This window comes from Macadamia integrifolia, chromosome 9 (assembly GCF_013358625.1).
Source record: "Macadamia integrifolia cultivar HAES 741 chromosome 9, SCU_Mint_v3, whole genome shotgun sequence".
Lineage (NCBI taxonomy): Eukaryota > Viridiplantae > Streptophyta > Magnoliopsida > Proteales > Proteaceae > Macadamia > Macadamia integrifolia.
Genome location: NC_056565.1, coordinates 17127427 through 17148756, shown reverse-complemented (window position 1 = coordinate 17148756; position 21330 = coordinate 17127427). Strand labels below are relative to the sequence as shown.

The 21330-nt window shown below is 41.9% G+C and overlaps 2 protein-coding genes across 2 annotated transcripts in view; one reads left to right on the top strand and one right to left on the bottom strand.

Moving 5' to 3' along the window:
* Window positions 1–9160: 9160 nt before the first annotated feature.
* Window positions 9161–21330, bottom strand: part of LOC122089569 (protein ACCELERATED CELL DEATH 6-like) — an 18028-nt gene continuing 5858 nt past the window's right edge. Inside the window, exons 2-4 of the mRNA XM_042659302.1 lie at window positions 11695–12887; window positions 10676–11346; window positions 9161–9785 (exon numbers count right to left, since the gene is read on the bottom strand). Of these exons, the coding sequence (XP_042515236.1) occupies window positions 9252–9785; window positions 10676–11346; window positions 11695–12820 (2331 nt within the window). The 5' untranslated portion in view covers window positions 12821–12887 and the 3' untranslated portion in view covers window positions 9161–9251. The remainder of the gene's footprint in view (window positions 9786–10675; window positions 11347–11694; window positions 12888–21330) is intronic.
* On the top strand, window positions 17693–19248 carry LOC122089568. The gene is made up of 3 exons (XM_042659301.1): window positions 17693–17820; window positions 18013–18531; window positions 18615–19248. The coding sequence occupies exons 1-3, from the start codon at window positions 17693–17695 to the stop codon at window positions 19246–19248; spliced, it is 1281 nt and encodes a 426-aa protein (XP_042515235.1).

The following is a 21330-nucleotide window of genomic DNA, read 5'->3' as shown; positions in this document are numbered from 1 at the left end:
GATCCATGACTTCAACGAAATACGATATTAATAGGTTTGACGGAAACATTAGTTTTAATTTATGGCAAGTTCGAATGATGACTGTTCTCACGCAGTAGGGTTTGAAGAAAACCCTGTTTGGGAAGATGAAGAAACCTGTAACCATGTTTGATGATAATTAGAACGATTTAGATGATAAAGCCCTTTTAACTATTCAGTTTTATCTTTCGAATGATGTTCTACAGGAAGTTCTCTCAGAGAAAATGGCTGCAGAGTTATGGGTGAAGTTAGAGAATCTCTACCTCACCAAATCCCTCATTAATAGGTTGAGATTGAAGCAACAACTATATACCCTTCATATGGGTGAAGGTACTTCTATTAAGTCTCACATATCTGAGTTCAATTCTATTGTTACTGATTTGAAAATGATAGATGTTAAAATAGACGATGAAGATTTGGCCTTATTATTATTATATTCTCTGCCTCCATCTTATGCGTATTTTAGAGATACCATGATTTATTGTAGAGAGACAATCTCTATTGAGGATGGCAAAATGAATCTATAAAGCAAGTAAAAGATTGATGATGAGTTGACATCTACCAACAAATCTGATGGTGTTGGTTTGGTAACTAGAGGGAGAACGAATAAAAGGGGTTCAAATGGTGACATAAAGAAGGCTAGATCAAAATCTAAGCACAAGAATTTAACCTGTGATTACTATAAAAAAAATGGGCATATTAAATCTGAATGCTATAAATTTTTAAATAAGCAGAAGGCAGGTGGTGGTGCTCAAAATCAACAGAAAAGAGATGATTCTACAGAAGCTAGTACTGCTGAAGATGAGAATGAGTCTGATATGCTTTTGGTGACTGATGATAAAGTTAGATCACAGGATGAATGGATTCTTGACTCTGATTGTTCCTATCATATGTGTCCCAATCGTGAATGGTTCTCCACATACGAATCAATTCGAGATGGAGTAGTATTGATAGGAAATAATGCTTCTTGTAAGACTATTGGAATGGAGATGATCAATATCAAGATGTATAATGGCATTGTCAGAACCTTGTCTAATGTCAAGCATATCCCTGATTTAAAGAAGAATCTCATCAGTTTAGGCACTCTTGATTCAAATGGGTGCAAGTATACAGCTGAAGGTGGAGTCATAAAGATCAGCAAGGGTGTTCTCTTGTTGATGAAAGGAATCAAGGTTGGCAGTTTGTATGTGTTGCAGGGTACTATAGTCATTGGGTCTGTTGCAGCAGCTTCCTCATCTATGTCTGAATCAGATGTCACAAATTTATAGCACATGAGGTTAGGCCATATGAGTGAAAGAGGGATGACATCATTAAGTAAAAGGGACTTGTTGTGTGGTCAGAGTACAGGAGCAATGGAGTTCTGTGGACATTATATATTTGGGAAGCAGAAAAGAGTCAGTTTCAGTACTGTCATTCACAGAACAAAGGAAACTTTGGACTACATACATTCAGACCTATGGGGGCCCTCCAGTGTTGCTTCAAAGGGGGCCGGTGCAAGGTACTTACTTACTTTCATTGATTATTTCTCAAGGAAGGTTTGGGTCTATTTCTTGAAGCACAAAAATGAAGTATTTGTCACTTTCAAATAGTGAAAGAATTTTCTTAAAAAGTAGACTGAAAAACAAATTAAAAGGTTGAAAACCGATAATGACCTAGAGTTTTGTGAATGTGACTTTAATGAGTTCTGCAAAAATGAAGGTATTGCAACACACCATACAGTTGTTAAAACACCCCAGCAGTTGCAAGACACCATATAGAGCGTATGAATAGAACCTTGTTAGAAAAGGTGAGGTGTATGTTATCAAATGCAGGATTGGGCAAGGAGTTCTGGGCAGAAGTAGTTAACACAGCAACATTGTTGGTGAATTGATCTCTTTGCACAGCTTTTGAGTGTAAGACTCCAGAAGAAGTTTGGTCAGGTAAACCTATAGACTATTTAAATTTAAAAGTATTTGGATGTCCTGCTTATGCACATGTAAATGAAGGGAAGTTGAAACCTAGGGTTAAGAAATGCATTTTTCTTAGGTATAGATCTAGAGTGAAAGGATATAGGTTGTGGTGTCCTGATCCAAAGTCTCTAAAATTTCTTATTAGCAGATATGTTACTTTTGATAAATCTGCTATGTTGCATCATAGGAAAGAAACTCCTATTTATTGTGATGAAGGTCAAGAAAAATCTAGAGAGAATGTGGAGTTTGAAATTAGTGGTTCATCTTCCAATAAAGCACAATCTATTTTAGTTCAGCTGCCTACTTTTACTGAAGGAGATGATGCTCAAGAGAATCAAGAAGAAGAGCAGTACAACATTGCAAGGATAGACCAAGGAGAAATATTAGACAATCACAAAAGTATGGACATGCTTAATTTGTTGCTTATGCATTGTTTGTTACAAATACAATTGAAAATAGTGAGCCTGCAACATATTCTGAAGATGTTACTTCAATTAATTCTACAAAATGGTTGATTACCATGAATGAGGAGATGGAATCTCTTCATAAAAATCAAACTTGGGAGCTTGTCAAGCCAAGAACAGGGAAAAAAATTATTGGTTGCAAATGAGTCTTCAAGAAGAAGGAGGCTGCCTCAAGTGTTGAAGATGCTAGGTACAAGGCACATTTGGTTGCAAAGGGCTACATTCAGGTACAAGAAATTGATTTTAATGATGTTTTCTCACCTGTTGTTAAGCATAGTTCTATTCATGTCCTACTTGCTTTAGTTGCTATGCATGATTTGGAGTTGGAGCAACTTGATGTGAAAACAGCATTCTTGCATGGTGAACTAGAAGAACAGATTTATATGCATCAACCTGAAGGGTTTGTTATTGAAGGTAAGGAGGACCATGTATGCTTGTTGAAGAAGTCACTATATGATTTGAAATAGTCTCCTAGACAGTGGTATAAAAAGTTTGATTCAGTTATGGCTAGTTTTGGATACTCCAGGTGTCAATATGACTATTGTGATTATTTCAGAAAGCTCTCTGATGGATCATTCATATATTTGTTGCTTTATGTTAATGATATGTTGATTGCAGCAAAAGATAGGAATGAGGTCAACAGATTGAAAGAACAATTAAGTTCTGAATTTTAGATGAAAGATTTGGGGTAGCAAGAAAAATCCTTGGTATGGAGATCAAGAGGAATAGAAAAGCAGGGAAGCTGTGGCCATCTCAACAGAAGTACACTGATAAGATATTGAATCGTTTTGGCATGAAAGATGCCAAACATGTAACTACTCCTCTTGCATCTCATTTTAGACTTTCAGCCGCTCTATCACCTAAAACAGATGAAGAGGTGGAGTACATGTCACGTGTTCCATACTTTAGTGTAGTTGGCTCCGTTATGTATGCTATGGTTTACACTCATCCTGACATTTCACAAGTTGTCAGTGTGGTGAGCAAATATTTGTCATGTCCAAGTAAAGTTCATTGGGAAGTAGTGAAGTTGATACTTAGGTACTTGAAAGGGACCTCTAATGTTTGTTTGGAGTTTAAGAGGAATGATGATAGTTTATGTGGTTATATTGATTCAGATTATATAGGTGATCTTGATAAGAGAAGGCCACTCCTCATAGGCTATGTATTTACTCTTGGAGGAAGTACGGTTAGTTGGAAAGCTACTTTACAGGTTACAGTTGCATTATCTACTACTGAAGTAGAGTATATGGCAGTGACTAAGGTAATTAAAGAAGCTATTTGGCTTAGAGGTTTGTTGGGAGAACTCAACATGGATTATGGGGTGACTATTGTCCATTGTGATAGCCAGAGTTCTATTCACTTAACTAAAGATCCAATGTATATGAGAGGACAAAGCACAATGATGTTTGTTATCATTTCATAAAAGAGATAATTGCTTAAGGTAATATTCAAATGTTGAAAATTGGTATTGAAGACAATCCAACTGATATGTTGACTAAGCCTTTTTGTGTTGGTAAGTTCGAGCATTGCTTGAACTTACTTGGTGTTTGTCGTGTTTGAGTTCAACCCTTTGGAGAGCTATTAGAGAAGATGAAGATATTAGCTATTTGTTTATCTGTTGGAGAAGAATTCAAGCCAAGGTGAAGATTTGTTAAGTTTGTCTCGAATTCTTTACCCGTTTTGAAGATTGATCCGATCCGACATATTTTGATGGTGACCCAAATGGAAAATTTTCTAAGATCTATGATGGAAGTAGAGGGGATCGACCACGACCCGATTGGTCGACCCATGACTTAGAGTATATATAATGTATTGTTGCTTGTTGAGAAAGTCATTCTATTTTGGAGTTTTTCGAGCTAGGGTTTTAGGGCAAGTTTTCTCGCCACTGCTTGAGTATAATTTCTCTTCTGCATAGTAAAACATATTTTTCTTCACTCGAGGACGTAGCACATCACCCTGGTGTGTGAACCTCGTTAAATCTCTATGTTGTGTGGATCTATTGTCTCTTTATCATTCGTGTTTCTTGGTATTTGATCTAACAACATGTTCTGGTAAAGAGAGAGGTATCAAGTAATATGTGGATATATTATTAGGATATGTATGAGGGCGTGGTGACTAGTATGAGATTCGTGGGAGGTCAAGGTAATTACAATTGAGTTACATCAAGGGTCGCCCAGAAGCCTCTCCCCTAGTGTATGCTCTTCGCAGATGACATTGTTTTAGTGGATGAGCCTAAGGCAAGGGTTAACACTAAGTTGGAGCTATATGGAGATCAAAATTGGAAACAAGAGGTTTTAAGATTAGTAGATCAAAGACGGAGGGTGCAACTTTAACCATTCTATTATGGATAATGACATGGTGAAAATTGAGGAGAAAGAGATTCCTTAAAGTGACTATTTTAGATATCTGAGATCTACCATAAATAAAAAAGGTGACATAAAGGATGATATCTCATAGAGAATTAAAGTGAGATGGATAAAGTGGAGAGGAGCATTTGGAGTCTTATGTGATCAGCGTATACCTCTAAAACTCACGGAAACATTCTATAGGACTATTATGCATCCAACTATGATGTATGAAGCGGAATGTTCGGCAATCAAGAAAAGTCATATTGAGAAGCTATGTGTATTTAAGATGAGGATGTTAAGATAGATGTTTAGTAAAACTAAGAGGGATAAAGTAAGGAATGAGCACATTAGAGCTATTCTGGGAGTAGCCTCAATCATAGACAATCTCTATGAAAGTCATTTGAGGTGGTATGATCGTGTTCAAATGAGGCCTGAGGGACACCCCAGTAAAGAGTGATTGGATCCATATTGAAGGAACCAAAAGAGCTAGGGGTAGGCTTAAAATGACCATAGAAAAAGTGGTGAGGAATGATATGTATAGCCTTAGCCTTGTCCCAAATATGATATTGAATAGAACCTATTGGAGGACAAGGATCCATGCAGCCGACCCCATTTAATTGAGATTGTTTTAACTATTGGGTTGTGACTTTTTCCTCTTACTCTCATATTTTTCTTCTCATCTCTCATCTATCTATCTCTCCTCTCCCCCATTTTTGTTTTGACTTTTTCTATTTTGTTTTGTATGGGCCGAATTTATTGTTGTTATTTTGGAGAGAGGGTGTGAGATTTAGAAAATGCAAGAATTTGCATGCTGGCATCGTTGTTGTTTTTTTTTTTTTTTTTTTTTTTTTAAATTGAACCAATGCATTGGAAAAAAGAACATGATTTCAATTGAAATCGAAGAAATGAATTGATAACATGGTATGACTTGTATGGCAACGATGACAAAAATAGAGTTGAATGTTCTTACACTTGCTTGCATGTTGACTGACAGGCCTACCATCCCTATAGTGATGGTATCATGCAATCTTCATAGACTAGAACAGCCCTTCAGATAAGCCCAAATAGTCATTGGATTTGATTCTTTATCTTGCTACAGGGAGGGAGGGAGAGAGAGAGAGAGAGAGAGAGAATAAGGTTGCCCTTTCTCTGCGGAGATTTGGAGGCTTCTTTGTGATGCTTTCAATGTGTGTTGGGGCAGCCAGGGTTCTCTGCTCAAGCTCGCTCAATGGTGGAAGAGAAAGGTTGAAACTGGTTTGCTACAAGGAGGCGTGGAATATGAGTTTAGCCATTGTGTTGGATCAGTTATGGAGGGAGAGAGATGCAAGGATTTTTGAAAATAAATCTCGGCCAAGCAGGTATGTATTAATGATGGTTCTTTAGGACATAAGAAGAAACAAGCCAAGATTTAGAGGAGAGATTAATTCCATAGTAGATTTGCAGTGCTGCAGGAGCCTAGGCATCCAGATACAGGGAGTTGGGCACATAGAATTATTTGAGGTCTTCTGGTGTAAACCTCCAATGTACTGGATAAAACTAAATTTTGATGGCAACTCTATGGGAAATCCTAGTTGGGCTAGACCAAGAGGTACATTTCGGGACCATCAGGGTAGGATCATGGATATTTATAAAAAATATATGGGTATCACTGGAGTATTTGAAGTGGAGGTGAAGGGTCTGATGGAGGATTTGCTGCGAGCAAAGGCCATGAACATTACTTGCTTATGGGTGGAGTTTGACTCTAGTTCGGTTGTGCTAGCGATTCAGCAAAGGAAAATTCCCTGGTATGCTCTCCAACGATGGATGCATCTTAAGCCTTTCCTTGACAGTATCAGTTGGAAGATATCACATAACTTCAGGGAAGGAAACTCCATAGCTGACTACTTGGCTAGAGATGTGACGAAGACAGGGATTTCGGGTGATAATGTGGTCCTCCCCTCACATATTCTTGATCTCCTGCAAAGGGATTCAGATGGGAGGCTTCATTTTTGGTTTTATTAGAGCTCCTCTTTCCTCCTACTGATGGCCATGCTGAAGGTGGGAGGGTAGAGTCAACTAGTTTCTTTTGTTTGAGATTGTTATCTTGCATGGTTTTTTCTTTTTCTATGATCTTTTAATGAAATAATCTTCTAGCCAAAAAAAAAAAAAAGATTATAGAGAATAAGGCTATTCTGTCCATCCCTTGACATTTTTAGGAGATAATGCAATGTTTGATTGCCAGTGGTTTTCTTGGTAAAGATTCAAGGATACCTTGCAAAGCAAATTTAATCGTGGGCATAGCCAACCTTATTACATCCCTAGTTAATACATGGTTCGAATGCGCTTTTAGGCTGGATCAGTTTGGAGCTCCTCGTACAATGGCAATATTAAAAAAGGGGGCGGGTTCACTAAAATGTGAGTGTGCAGTTTTGCACTAATGTTGGGTCGGTGATGAATTAACCAATACAAGGCATTTAATGAGGAGAGAGCATGGAATCCACATGTGGAATGTGAGAGAGCGTGTAAGAAAATCTCCACACTAGCCTCCTTATCAATTTTTTCTCATTATATAACTATTGATAGAGACTATTCGTAAGGATTTTTTCTTATTTGAAGATGTTTCTCTTTGTAAGGAGTGTGGTCGTTCTTTCTGCTTTAGGTTTTATTAATGAAAATATTTTAGTTGGTTACATTTTTTTTTCCTCCCTCAAGGTCATGGATGGAATATAACTTTTTCAAGGTTTCAAAGAGGTAACTTTTTATTAAACTTTGATAAAACATTTTCTCCTCTTTCACTCCTTATTCAAATATAAATTTATTTTAAGAATTCATGAAAAATATTTCACTTGGTAAAAAAATTGAGTTTGCATAATTGGCATCCACTTGTTGCATGTGATAATAGCTGAAAATTTGTTCAATTTAAGAAGAAAATAGCAAAATTAAATATCACTGCTAAAGCCACTGGGAGTTAAAAAAAGAGTTGAAAAGGGCATAAAAATATTGGATTAAGTATACTTTGAGAGGTAATTGCTTAATGCAAGAATAAAAGGTCGGGCTACCAGGGCAGGGCATACATCGGGTTCGAGTCATGAGAGAGGTTATTTTGTGCCAAAAAAAAAAAAAAAAAAACAGGAGTTATAGGACCAACGACAAATTCATCCCTCCCAGGATTTTGCAAAGGTGGGACTAACACTGCTAATGGCCCATTTTTGTACTTTGGGTCAGGCCTAATGTCAAAGAAAAATAACTCATCTCAATCCTATAGTCCATCTTATATTGAAATATTTTATTTCCTTTAAGCTACATTTGATTCTATTTAAAAACCTTATAGAAAAACCAAACTTCAGAACAAAAGGTTAGGAACGAAAGAGACGCTCATGACACCGGAGTGCGAAGGATACATCCTCTCACATAATGATTCATGGGACACACACACACTCCTAAATCATTATGTTAATCCCTCATGCGACGTATCCATCGACCCACCCTCTCATTGTGGGGTTTTACATGCTTGTGTGATGGGAAACCTCTGCCCAAATTTATATTTATATGTTGAAGAAAAAAATTTGGAGTAGAAACATAATAATAATAATAATAATAATAATAATAATAATAATAATAATAATAATAATAATAATAATAATAATAATAATAATAGGAAAAAGAGAGAGAGAGAGAGAGAGAGAGAGAAGATTTTAAATAAAAATATGAAATCTAGGATGAATTTTTAAGACTTCAAACATTTATTTTAACAATATTAAAACTCTAACCATTTTTAAAACTTTAAACATTTGTTTTAACATCCCTTTGATGCACAGACAACTTGTCCATCAAGTATGAAATCCCAATTATTCCTACATAAAGTTTATCATGCTACTCCATTGCATATTGTTAACATCATCAATGATTTCTTCTACTTTACCCCAGCTCTTTCCATCTTGTGGAGTTCATGCATATTAATCGTCAACCTAATTTCGCAGCAGATGCTTTGGCTTCTCATAGCTCTAACTCGCCCAATTCTTCCGTGTGGCCTCCTTTTCTTTTTCCTTTTTTACATGCCGATCTTTCTAGGATTTCTTTCCCTCCGTATATAATGAAAAAAATGTATAAGTAATAGTTTTTTGGGTGTTAAAATGAAATTCCTAAGAGTAGCTTGATATCTTCAAGTTTCAAGGTGTTTATAAAATTAAAATAAATAAATAATAAATAATTGCAGATAACGATTAACCCAAGAATCATGATCATTACCCTCTCAGGCTCTCCCATATGGGGAGGTAGCTGTAGGATAGAGGAAAACTCGGCAAAAAATATAATAATTCAAACTTTGATGGAAACTATTAATGTATACTTTCTTTCTTTCTTTCTTTCTTTTTTATTTTTTTATATTTATTTTTATTGAAACACAACTTATTAGGGAGCATAATTTTGGTGGAAAGAATTCCACCCACAAGTAGAAAAAAGAAGGGCACAAAGTGGGGGCCGATACAATTTTGTCAATTATTGATTGGGGGTGGGAGAGGGAGTCCGGTTATCTGTCTCCTCAGCAATTTGGGGTCGGAAGGAGTCCAGAAAGCGCCAAAACGTACCATCAATCGGAAAAGAAAGTAGAAGCTGGAGCCTATGATGCAGACAAGAATCGCTAACCACATTGAATCAATCGATATCACCGCGTGTAAACCGGAAACAAAAGCAGTCATAGTTGCGAAGATTGCGACTAAAATTAGTGCTAGACTCTCATCCACCGTTTGTTGTAGAATATTTTTGTGAAGCGTACCTCTAAGAAGCAGAAACAGCGCCACCATGGAGCAACACAAGGCAATTGAGTCTGATAAAAAGAAGACTTTAAGTGCATTCTTGTGTATGAGTAATGGAGATCCATCAGCCTTGTAACCGCCAGGAATTGTAAAAGCTGCCGCAAAAGTTATTGTAGCAAGCAGTGCTGCGACAATTGATTGGGTGTTGGCCACTTGTTTCATCTCCTTGGCGTCCGCATTGATTATTCGTGAACCCCCAGCTGGAAAGCGTAGTAGGGGGTAGGGGTGTCAACTGGTCGGGTCGGTTCGATTTCGATCGGGCTTAATCGGGCTTAAAGACTTTCAAAGGCTACACCGTGTCCGCCCATTTAACTAATCGGGCTTAGTTATTGAGGGCATGGTACACTTTATATTCGGTCGGTCGGTCTCGGGTTATAATCGGACCATCTTAATCGGGTTTTAATCGGGCCTTAACCGGGCTACGGACATGTTTAATGTTAAACGGGCTTTAACCGGTTTTTAAACGGGCCCTCTTTAAAATGTGCTATTATATTCCGACCCACTTATGCAAGCCCAAAAAAATGACAATAAATCAATAAATGATACAAAATATAACCATTATTTAAAATGTGAACATGTCTTTACTTTTTAGTTTTTATTCTTTAATTTGGGGGGTAAAATAGGTATTCTACAATCATTAAAGGGTCGGGCCAAGTCGGTGCACAATAGGCCGGTCTTGGTCGGGCGTTATTCGGTCGGTCTCGGTCGGGCGCCCGACGGTTCAAGTAGCAAAACCGAGACCGACCATTTATAAACGGGCCGTTTAATAAATGGTCCGGGCCGGGCCGGTCTTTAAACGTTCGGTCCCGATCGGTTTACCCGGTTCGGGCCACAAATTGACACCCCTAGTAGGGGGCGTGTTCGCCCCCTACGTGCCTTTCTAATACTCATACTCGTGACCGTCTGCATAATTCAGGTAACAGGATGGATCATCAAGGAATTTCTTATTTACTAATGGATGTAGTTTTAATTGTAAACATGGTTTCAAAGTATTGGTATCATATTGATCATATTTTGTTGATATAGACTGAGATCAATATTGATACTTGATCGATTCAGATCGATTATTCATATCATTTTAGAGATAAAATAGTAAAATAAATATACTTTAAAACTAAAAAATAAAAATAAAACAAAGCGAAAAGAGAACGATATGCACCGAACCGATACGATATTAAAACCCATGGTATGTAGAAAGAGAAAAAATCCCATTCTTGCAGAATATTGTTTTCCGAACATACCCGTCGACCTGTCACGGAAAGTTCGTTGTTCAGAATGCAGAGATCGAAGGCTGTCTGCCCGACGTTGTTCATGATTGTCAAGTCCACACGTATTGTAGATAACAGCACGTCTATTTTCGAATATTGATGGTCCATGCTTGCTAGATGCAGCGGCGTATTCCCTTCATGGTCAGGTTCGTTGATAAGGGTCTTCATTTCTGGCATTCTCAACAATTTTTCGAAATTCCGTAAATGGCAATTTAGCACGGCTATGTGAAGTGCATTGCGGCCACCGTTATCAGAAGTCTCAATTGAGGCAGGGCAGGCATTGAGTATAGCCCGAACATATGAAAGTTGACCTACGCTGGCGGCAATCAATAGAGGTGAGAGCCCTTCATCATCGCATATGTAAGCAGAAGAAGCATCCAGCTCCAGTAGCAGACGCAGTATCTTAATAGAACCTGATTGTGTTGCATAGTATACAGCTGTTTTTCCATATGAATCTCGTTTTCTAATGAGTCTTGGATATGATTCGTGTAGAACTCTTATGCTCCCTGTGGCAAGCTCATACAAAGCACAATCATTTAATCATCCAATCATTCAGCATCAGCCATCAAAACTATTCAGAAAAACATACTTAAGACTTTTGATAAGAATCGATCGTTTTACTGTGATTCAGCCAAAGCAAACAAGTCTTGAATGACTCAGTATGATTTGGTCATTTTTTAATACAGGACGAGTCGACTCTTGACCAGGTTTCTAATCTTTTGACCAAACTCAACTTAGTTTTCTTAATCAAAACCTAATTTGCCGACAATGATTGAACAATCATACCATCCCTTTACAACCCCCCCCCACCAAAAAAAAAAAAAAAAAACAGCATTCTAAAAGAAAATGATTACCTGAACTTGCAGCAAAAACTGCCGCATGAATGGGAGTCTGACCCTTCGGACCAGCAATGCTAACATGCCTGGCTTGCCTGGCTTGCGGAAGGATTTTAGTCAAAACACGGATAAACCCGGCTTCGGCAGCCAAGTACAACGGACTCTCACCTTTGGCATTGACAACAACGACGAGAAGTTCCAAGTCCAGATCCAATAGGTGCATTGCCACATCCTCGTGTTTGCTCCGCAACGCTTCATGAAGAGGCGTGCTACCGTCGTGGTTTTGAGTTATCCATATTGGCATGTCAGACCGTTCTCCTGTACTTTCACTTGGAGAACTTCCAAGAGTCCCAATGGTGTTTTGCTGGTTTTGAGTACTCCACATTGGAAGAGTAGGCCGTTCCCCTTCCTCAGCTTCTCTCAGAGACCTCTCTGAGATTATATCATCTTCTGTAGTTGCACTATTTCTATTGTTTTGGTTCTGAGAAATTCGAGGAGGCTGGACCGAATCGGTAGGGTTCGTGCTAATCTGTTGGTTTTGAGTCATCCACCGTATTGGACTTGAAGGCCGTTCCCCTTCCTCAGCTTCTCTTTGAGACCTCTCTGTGATTATATCATCTCCTGCAGTATTTGTTGCACTATTTCTAATGTTTTGGCTCTGAGAAATTCGAGGAGGCTGGGTGGAATCGGTAAGGGCTGTGATATTCTCCTGGTTTTGAATTTGAATTCTAGTTTCCCCTTCGTCAGCTTCTGTCGGGAATCCTTCTGATGGTTGTTCTTCTCCCTCTGTTGCGTTATTTCTAGGGTTACTTTCAATACTTTGAGAACTTGGAGGAGGATGGAGCCATTGGAAGGAATCAGTAAGGAGTTTGACCACATGAAGGTGGCCAGCCCTGGCAGCGACATGAAGGGGGTTTTCTCCTCTGTTGTTTTGCTGATACAGGAGAGAAGGGCAATGACTAAGAACACCACGCACGAACTCTTCATGTTCAAACCTTGCTGCTATGTGGAGGCAATTGTTTTGCTCGGGTGTCAGAGAGAGGAGCTCCTCGTTTCTCTCCACGGATTCTATATCTGACTGTAGCCAACGAACATCTCCTGCTGTTGCATCTTTGTAGAGGTCTCCACTCATATGCCTCACCATCTCCTGATCACCGACTCCACAGCGCTCACTCTCGCTCCCGAAGCTGAACCGTGCTTGCTACTTTGACCTGTTTGACAAGGTGAAGAATGGGTTTAAAATTTATTTACAGTACCTACCGATGGTAGTCCTACATCGTGATATGTTGAAAATGTTTCAATTTCATGTAGACTGCAAGGGGATCCAACTGTACTTTGGCTTCAAGGAGAGATTGTTGGGTCATCACAGCCATGGCCCGATACATTTTTTTTTTCCCGCTAAAAGGTCATTTTTATTAAAGGAGAAAAAATTAACAAATAAATAAACAGACCGACAAAAACTAGATTACAAAGAACAAGAAATTCTAATCCTCAACCCCATCTTCGGAATGGCCATCTGCAATGAGAGGAAAAGAAACTATAGAGAAGAAAAAAAAAACTAGAGACATTTGCCCGTCAGTTGGGATTAGATCTCCCTACACCAAGGTCTACCTTGACTATTAGCTCAAAGATCCTCTTGAATCGATGCCGGCCACATAAGTATAGGAGGAAGCTTCCACTTTACCGTGGACTTAGCTAGAAAATTAACAACAGGATTAGCTTCCTTATAACAATGGGTAATTTTCTAATCTGTACTGGAAAGATACCCTGTAAAGCTGACCATTGTTGCAACATGAACCATGGAATAACCCCCTTAGCCACCAAAATCACAACTGCAGCAAAATCACTTCAATCCACTACCTCACATCATGCTGATGGCCGGATATGATGGGATGAAAGCTGATGTGGTTTACATTGCCACAACATTAAACTTCTTGCATATTTGAGTGGGAGAGTTATCATAATCATCCGGTAAATATCTTAATGGGTAGTGATTACCGTGTTTGGTATTGATGAGGGCATTTCTCCCTAACCACAGCACGGGCAAGGAGCGTCCTGACCAATGCTACTCTGATACCTTATCTAGTCGTGTGCCACCTCGGCCCTCCATCAGCCCGAGCTGCCACCTCGGCACTCCATCAGGCCGTGCTTCCACCTTGGCCCTCCATCAGCCCAAGCTGTCGTCTCGGCATCTCATCTTGCCGTGTTGCCACCTCGGCCCGACGTCAACAAAAAGGATCCCAGAAACGTGCTCTCATGCACTCCTACATTCAAGGAACGTAATCCCTATTCACAAGGACATAACTCTATCCACTACACATCACTAGAGACATCTACCCCTCACACGGTTGGCATTTCCAAGATAAGAGGGGAATATTCCCCTGGTATACCCTAGGATCTGGAATATTCCCAGCATTAGAGAGCCATTACCCTCAAGGACTCTACGCCTAACAGGACTCTCCACAAACGTCTCCCATCCTCCCTCCATCAGCAGCCTATAAATATCAAGGTAAGCCTCCCTCAAAAGGGATCGATCACTTCTTTTATTGGAAAAAGCTCTCTTGAGCATCCGTTGTGGAAAGATCTGACTTAGGCATCAGAGAGTCCGCCATCGGGTCAGCTCGGCTCTCCCTTGTCTTCTCTTCTATGCAAGTCGGCTGGATCAATAGGAACTGCAGGGAGGATCACCTGGTCAATTTTTTCCACATCAAATTGGCACCGTTTGTGGGAACCAGTTACAAAAAGCTACCTTGGATCAATGCGATTACGGAGTGAGAAGGTCGTTTCTTCTACAACGATGCGAGTAAGGTCTGCTCGTGGTTTACCACTTGGACGTCCTCATTCACCTCCAATGGCAGAACAGGAAAATGTCCCAGCAGAGACCCTCCACAAGGGCCCCAGCAAGCCCAACTTGATGTGCAAGTTGCCCAGGGAGAGGGAGATCAGCGCGAGCAAAACCCTCAGCTATCTCGCCATGTCCCATCATCTCGGGTAACTCACCCGAATATAGAAGAGTAGATGCAGAGCCTGCAGCTGTAGGTGTTAGCGACAAACACACTGGTGCGGTACTTCATACGTCAGTTTGGCTCAGCACTTCCTGTGCCACGGACTAGTTCAGCTCAGCCACCTAGGCATGTTCCGGGCAGACAACCCAACGACAAATCTCCTAACAACAGTGTCACACCTCAATCAACAGCTAGGAGGAGGTCGGCCAGAACATCATGCACTATTCATTCAATACTACCCTAGTCTCCTACCGAAGGGCGCAGGCAAGGTCCCATTCCCGTCCAGAATGGGAGAGCTCGTTGTTCCGCACGTCACTGAAGTCCAGAGACACATGATGCTTGTAGATCCCCACCCTAGGTAGGAAGACGCCAGCTATCGCCTCAAAGACTCACTAGAGGCATGGGTCCACACAGAGAAGAACGCTAGAACTCCCAGAGGACAGCTCGACAAGATCAGCCCCATGGAGGTCAGGGATCGCTCACCAGGCCAACCAGAGGCGCACCACGGCAAGGTCAGGGTAGGCCCGGTGGTCACCAAGATCGAGGAAGAAGCCCTAGAAGAGCTGAAATGGCACGTCGCTCCCCGGTTCACCGAGCTGAAGAAAGAAGGGAAGACCTGGAGAGCCGCATCCAGCGCCTCACTGAGCAAGTAGAAGGAATGCAGATGTAAAGGCACCCGGCCGACATAACTGTAACTCCAGCCCATCATGCACTGTCTGACGAACTTATAGACGCCGAGTTGCCCCCAAATTTTGTGATACCAGTCTTTAATGGATATGACGGCACCACGGATCCCTATGATCATCTTCTGTACTACAGCTCAGCCATGACAGTTTATGGAAGGTTAGACGTAATTCTTTGCCTGACCTTCGCAGCCTCATTAAAAGGAGCCGCACTGGTGTGGATGTCAAACTTGCGGCCCCAGTCCATCTGCAGCTATGAAGAGCTGACAAGAGCGTTCCTCACACGTTTCTAAGCAAGTATGAAGCAAATTCAAACTATGCAAAACGTGATGAACATGAGGCAGGGAGCAAGAGAGACTATAAGAGAGTTCCTTACCCGATTCACCAAGGCGACACTAGAGGTGAAAAACCTACCGGAAGGAGTGGCATATAGCACGTTGTGCAACGGGGTAATGCACCCTGATCTGGTCCAGTCTCTGGCCCTTGACTTGCCAGAAACAATGCCTAAGCTATTGAAATGGTGCAATCAATACGCCAACATGGAGAAAGTCCTAGCCGCCAGAGGGATAGCTGACAGGGGTGATCAGTCAGAGAAGGAGAAGAAAAGGCCTCTGAGGCCTAGGGATGATTCTCGCGAGCCGAAGAAGAACAGAATAGATCGGTTTCTTGACACAACTGAACTTGAGCGATATGAACTTGATCGTTCCCAAACAAACTTGCTCTTAGAGATCTAAGATCAGAAGTATTTTCGCTGGCCCAGGCTAATGACGGCTAAACCAGAGGAGATGAACCCCAACCGGTACTGCTGGCACCACTAAGACCATGGACATGACACTGAAGACTACAAGTCTCTGAAAAGGGAAATTGATGAGCTCATCAAGGCTGGATACCTTAACAAGTATTTGAAGCAGAAACATGGTGGGAACTGGCCCGAGCCTAGGAGAGACGATGCTAGGTCGAGCCAAGATAAGGTTGAGCCGCCAAAGGAAACATCCCCGGACTGAGCTGACACGTACGATAACTAGCCCATGGGTCCAGCTATTCTAACAATCATGGGTGGACCCATGGTGGAATCAGTCAGAAAAGCCAAAGCACACGAGCGATTCGTATGCATCACGAAACAGCCTTCAAAGCCCTTAGAATGGATCCACCCATTACGTTCTCTGACAGAGATCTAGAAGAATTGAACTGGCCTCACAACAACGCTGTCGTAGTTCAATTAGTGGTGGCCAACCACCCCTTCCACAGGGTCCTAGTGGACACAGGAGCCTCCGTTGACCTTATGTCCTACGAAGCCTTCATAAAACTGGGGCTTGGCACCGGGGCCTTAAAGCCAGCCCCAGGACCCTTGTACGAATTTTCAGGCACGCTAGTAGAGCTAGAAGAAGTTGTAGACTTGCCTGTAACCATTGGACAGGGAGCTCAGACAGCCACTACCATGGTTTCTTTTATGGTCGCCAAGATCACCTCACCCTACAATGCAATCCTTGGCCGACCTGATCTCAATGGCCTTGGGTCGATTGTGTCCACTAAGCACATGAAAGTCAATTCCCCACCAACAATGGAGTCAGAGAATGCAAGTCCAGCCAAAAGGAATCCTGAGAATGCTATGCCAACTTCATAAAGTCTGTCAAGAAACCATGCTCGGGCCTAGCGTGTATGGTAAATTTTTTTTATTGTCGAGATGGAAGCCTCCTGACCTGAGCCGAGCCAGTAGAACAGCTGCTTACTGTCCCAATCACTGAGGCCGAGCCATCAAAAACTGTCCAGCTCGGAACATTGCTGAGCACCCAACGCTGCGACGAGATTTTGAACTTCCTCGACGAAAACTCTGATATTTTTGTGTGGAAAGCTTTTGATATGCTAGGCATCTCCAAGGCCATAGTTGAGCACAGTCTGGACGTTAACTCTAGCTTCAAGCCTGTCCAGCAGAAACACAGGAACTTCACGACTGAGCGAAACACCATCATCAACGAGGAGGTTGATAAACTCCTAGCCGTGGGGTTTCTGAGGGAAGTAAAGTACCCAAGCTGGTTAGCCAATGTGGTCATGGTTCCGAAGTCCAACGGAAAGTGGAGGATATGTATAGACTACACCGACCTAAACAAGGCCTATCCCAAAGACTGTTATCCTTTGGCCCGGATTGACTCCTTTATAGACTCGACTGCAGGCCATAAGATGCTAACCTTTATGGACACATATTCCTACTATAACCAGATAAAGATGAAGGTGGAAGATGAGAAAATTGCTTTCCTTACCACTCAGGGCAACTACTACTACACTGCAATGTCTTTTGGCCTAAAGAATGCTAGAGCCACTTACTAGAGGATGGTGAATACAATGTTCCAAAGCCAGATCGGAAGAAATATGGAAGTTTACGTTGATGATATGCTATTCAAGAGCGCGAAAGGCATTGATCATGTGATAGATCTGAAGGAGGCCTTCGATGTCCTACGGTAGAACCAGATGAGACTAAGTCCAACCAAGTGTGTATTTGGAGTAACCTCTGGAAAATTCCTGGGCTTTCTAGTATCACAAAGGGGAATAGAGGCAAACCCCTCCAAAATCGATGCCATTCAAGAATTGCATCTGCCAAGAAACATTCATGTAGTTAAAAAACTGACGGGGTGCCTGGCCGCACTTAACAGGTTCTTGTCCCAAGCTGGGGATAAGTGTCTTCCGTTCTTCAAGCTACTAAAAGGAGGAAAAGGTAAACAACAATTTCGCTGGACAGAGGAATGCGAAGCAGCTTTCGAAGAAATCAAAGCCTCCCTAACCCGGCCCCCTCTGCTAAGCCAGCCAGAGCCCGGAGAGGAGCTACAGCTTTACCTCGCTACCTCTGTGGTAGCCGTTAGCGTAGTCCTCGGGAGAGAAGAGGGAAAGACCCAGAGGCCTATCTACTATGTGACTCATGTGCTCCTAGAAGCGGAGACAAGGTATCGGAGAATTGAGAAGTTTGCACTGGGATTGATCGTGACAACCAGGAAGTTGAGGCCCTACTTCCAAGCACACACCATTACTGTACTAACTGATCAACTGCTAAGAAAGTCACTTCACAGCCCCAGCATAGCAGGATGTATGGTGAGTTGGGCTGTCGAGTTAAGTGAGCATAACATTGAATTCGACCAAGAAGCGCAATCAAGGGTCAGGCACTGGCTGATTTCTTGGTAGAATGTACACAGACTGAAGAAGCAGCAGAGCTAAACTGAAAGTGGGAACTATTTGTTGATGGATTTAACACCACAACAAGGAGCGGTGTAGGACTTGTGCTGCGAAGCCTTGAGGAATTCATGATACAGTACGTCCTTAGATTTACATTCCCCGCAACAAATAATAAAGCAGAATATGAAGCCCTGATTACAGGAATCGAACTGGCAAAGGCGGCAATGACAGATGACCTGGTCGCACATAATGACTCCCAACTAATTGTGAACCAAGTCAATGGGAAATACGAGGCCAAAGAAGAGAGAATGGCCGAATATTTGAAAGAAGAACGTCGTCTGGTGACCAGTTTCTACACATTCGTAATGGTGCAGATCCCGCGGGGGGAAAATGCAGTGGCAGATGCCCTCTCCAAATTAGCTACAGCAGAACTCGGGGACTATGCAAGCTCAGTATACTTTGAAGTACTAGACCAACCTACCTATGAGCAAGAAGTGATGTGCAACAATACGCAGCAAGCCGAGCCGAGCTGGATGGACCCTATTATGGACTATTTACGAGATGGGCACCTCCCAGGAGATCAGATAGAGGCAAGGGCAGTCAAAAGGAGGGCAACTAAATACACCTTCCAAGGTGGAGCACTTTACAAAAGGGCAATATCCTGGCCCCTGCTGAAGTGCTTGCCCCTGAACCGAGCTGAAGAGACTTTGCAAAGTCCATGAAGGAATTTGTGAGGGACACATAGGGGGAAGGGCACTGGCCTACAAGGTGTTGCACTAAGGATTCTATTGGCAAAAAATGCAACAAGATGCAATGAAATTCGTCCGGCGGTGCTTTAAGTGTCAAGTACACGCCCCAATACCACACGTCTCGGCTACAGAACTTAGCTCCGTGATCTGCCTGATCCCGTTCGCAATGTGAGGAATGGATATTCTAGGACAGTTCAAAAAAGGAAAGGGCGGTGTCCAATTCTTGATTGTCGCTATTGATTACTTTACTAAATGGGTGGAACCACGTCCCCTAGCCAAAATTATTGAGCATGCGGTGGAGAAGTTCATGAGGGACGACGTCATATACCGCTACGATGTCCCAAAGGTACTGGTCATGGATAATGGTCGACAATTCGACAATAAAAAATTCAGGCTCTTCTGCAGTAACTTTAATATTGATTTCCGAAACACTACTGTAGCACAACCACAATCGAACTGGGCAGACCAGCTACTCAGTGTACTTTGGGCATACCGCACCTCAGCCCAAACCCCCACAAAGGAGACGCCGTTTCGATTGGCATACGGGACTGAAGTTTTAACCCCTGTGGAGGTGACCCAAGCCTCATTTCGATCAACAGTGTTCGAAGTCCCATAGAACGAGGCAGGGCTCTAAGCAAACATCGACTTCATAGATGAAGTTGGGAAGAAGCACTTGTGCGAAATGAAACCTACAATCAAAAAGTCCGACAATATCATAACCGAAGGGTCAACCACGGGGATTCATAGTTTGTGACTTGATCCTCAGAAAAGCAGCTGCAGCAGACCCAAGAAGTGAAGGCAAGCTAAGCGTGAACTGGGAAGGCCGGTACACAGTCTCCAAAGTGGTGTGCCTCGGTACTTACCACTTTCAAACTCAGGGGGTACGGCTTTACCAAGGGCATGGAATGTTGAAAATCTCAAAAAATTTTACCAGAAGATAATTTTATCAGTAGATTTCATTGAAATCCCCTCGATTGGGTGTTAGTCCTATCGATTTTATATTGTCAGCACCTTAGCTTTCATATCTTCGTTATTCAATTTTATCCACGGAGCGGATTAGATTCTATTTCGAAGCAATGTATTTGTCACAAGTGCATACCACACATCAATATACTATGAAGCTTCTCCCAAATATCTGGCCCTTCTAAGGAAACAAAGGCCTTAACATATAAGGCATAAGACCGAGCTCCAACTCGGCAGCATCTAAGACCGAGCATCAGCTCGGTAGCTTCTAAGACCGAGCTCCAGCTCGGCGCTACTAAGACCAGACCCTAGTTTGGCGACTCAAAGACCTAAACATATAAGGCATAAGACCGAGCTCCAGCTCGATAGCATATAAGACCAAGCTCTAGCTCGGTAGCATCTAAGACCGAGCATCAGCTCAGCAGCTTCTAAGACCAAGCTTAAGCTCGGCGCTACCAAGACCAGACCCTAGTTTGGTGACTCAAAGACCTTAACATCTAAGGCATAAAGATTGAGCTCCAGCTCGGTAGCATCTAAGACCGAGCTCGAGCTCGAGCTCGGCGCTACCAAGACCAGACCCTAGTTTGGCAACTCAAAGACCTTAACATCTAAGGCATAAAGACCGAGCTCCAGCTCGGCAGCATCTAAGATCGAGCTCGAGCTCAGCGCTATCAAGACCAGACCCTAGTTTGGCAACTCAGACCTTAAAATCTAAGGCATAAAGACTGAGCTCCAGCTCCGCAACATCTAAGACCGAGGTCAAGCTAGCACTACCAAGACCATACCCTAGTTTGGTAAGTCAAAGACCTTAACATCTAAGGCATGAAGAACGAGCTCCAGCTCGGCACTATCAAGTCCAAATCCGGGTTGGGCATACTTGCACTGCGGCCCAGGTCTAGGCATGATGCTTCGCAATACTAAGACACACAAGACCAAATCAAGCTCAACTGAATAATGGAACTTCCTTATAGAAATTGAAGATGCACAATGAGTGAAGAAAAAGTATTTTTTTTCCATTAATGAAGGAGGGAAGAAACTGTCAAAAGTTACATCAACTCCCAAATAGATTTTTACAAAAAAAAAAAAAAAAAA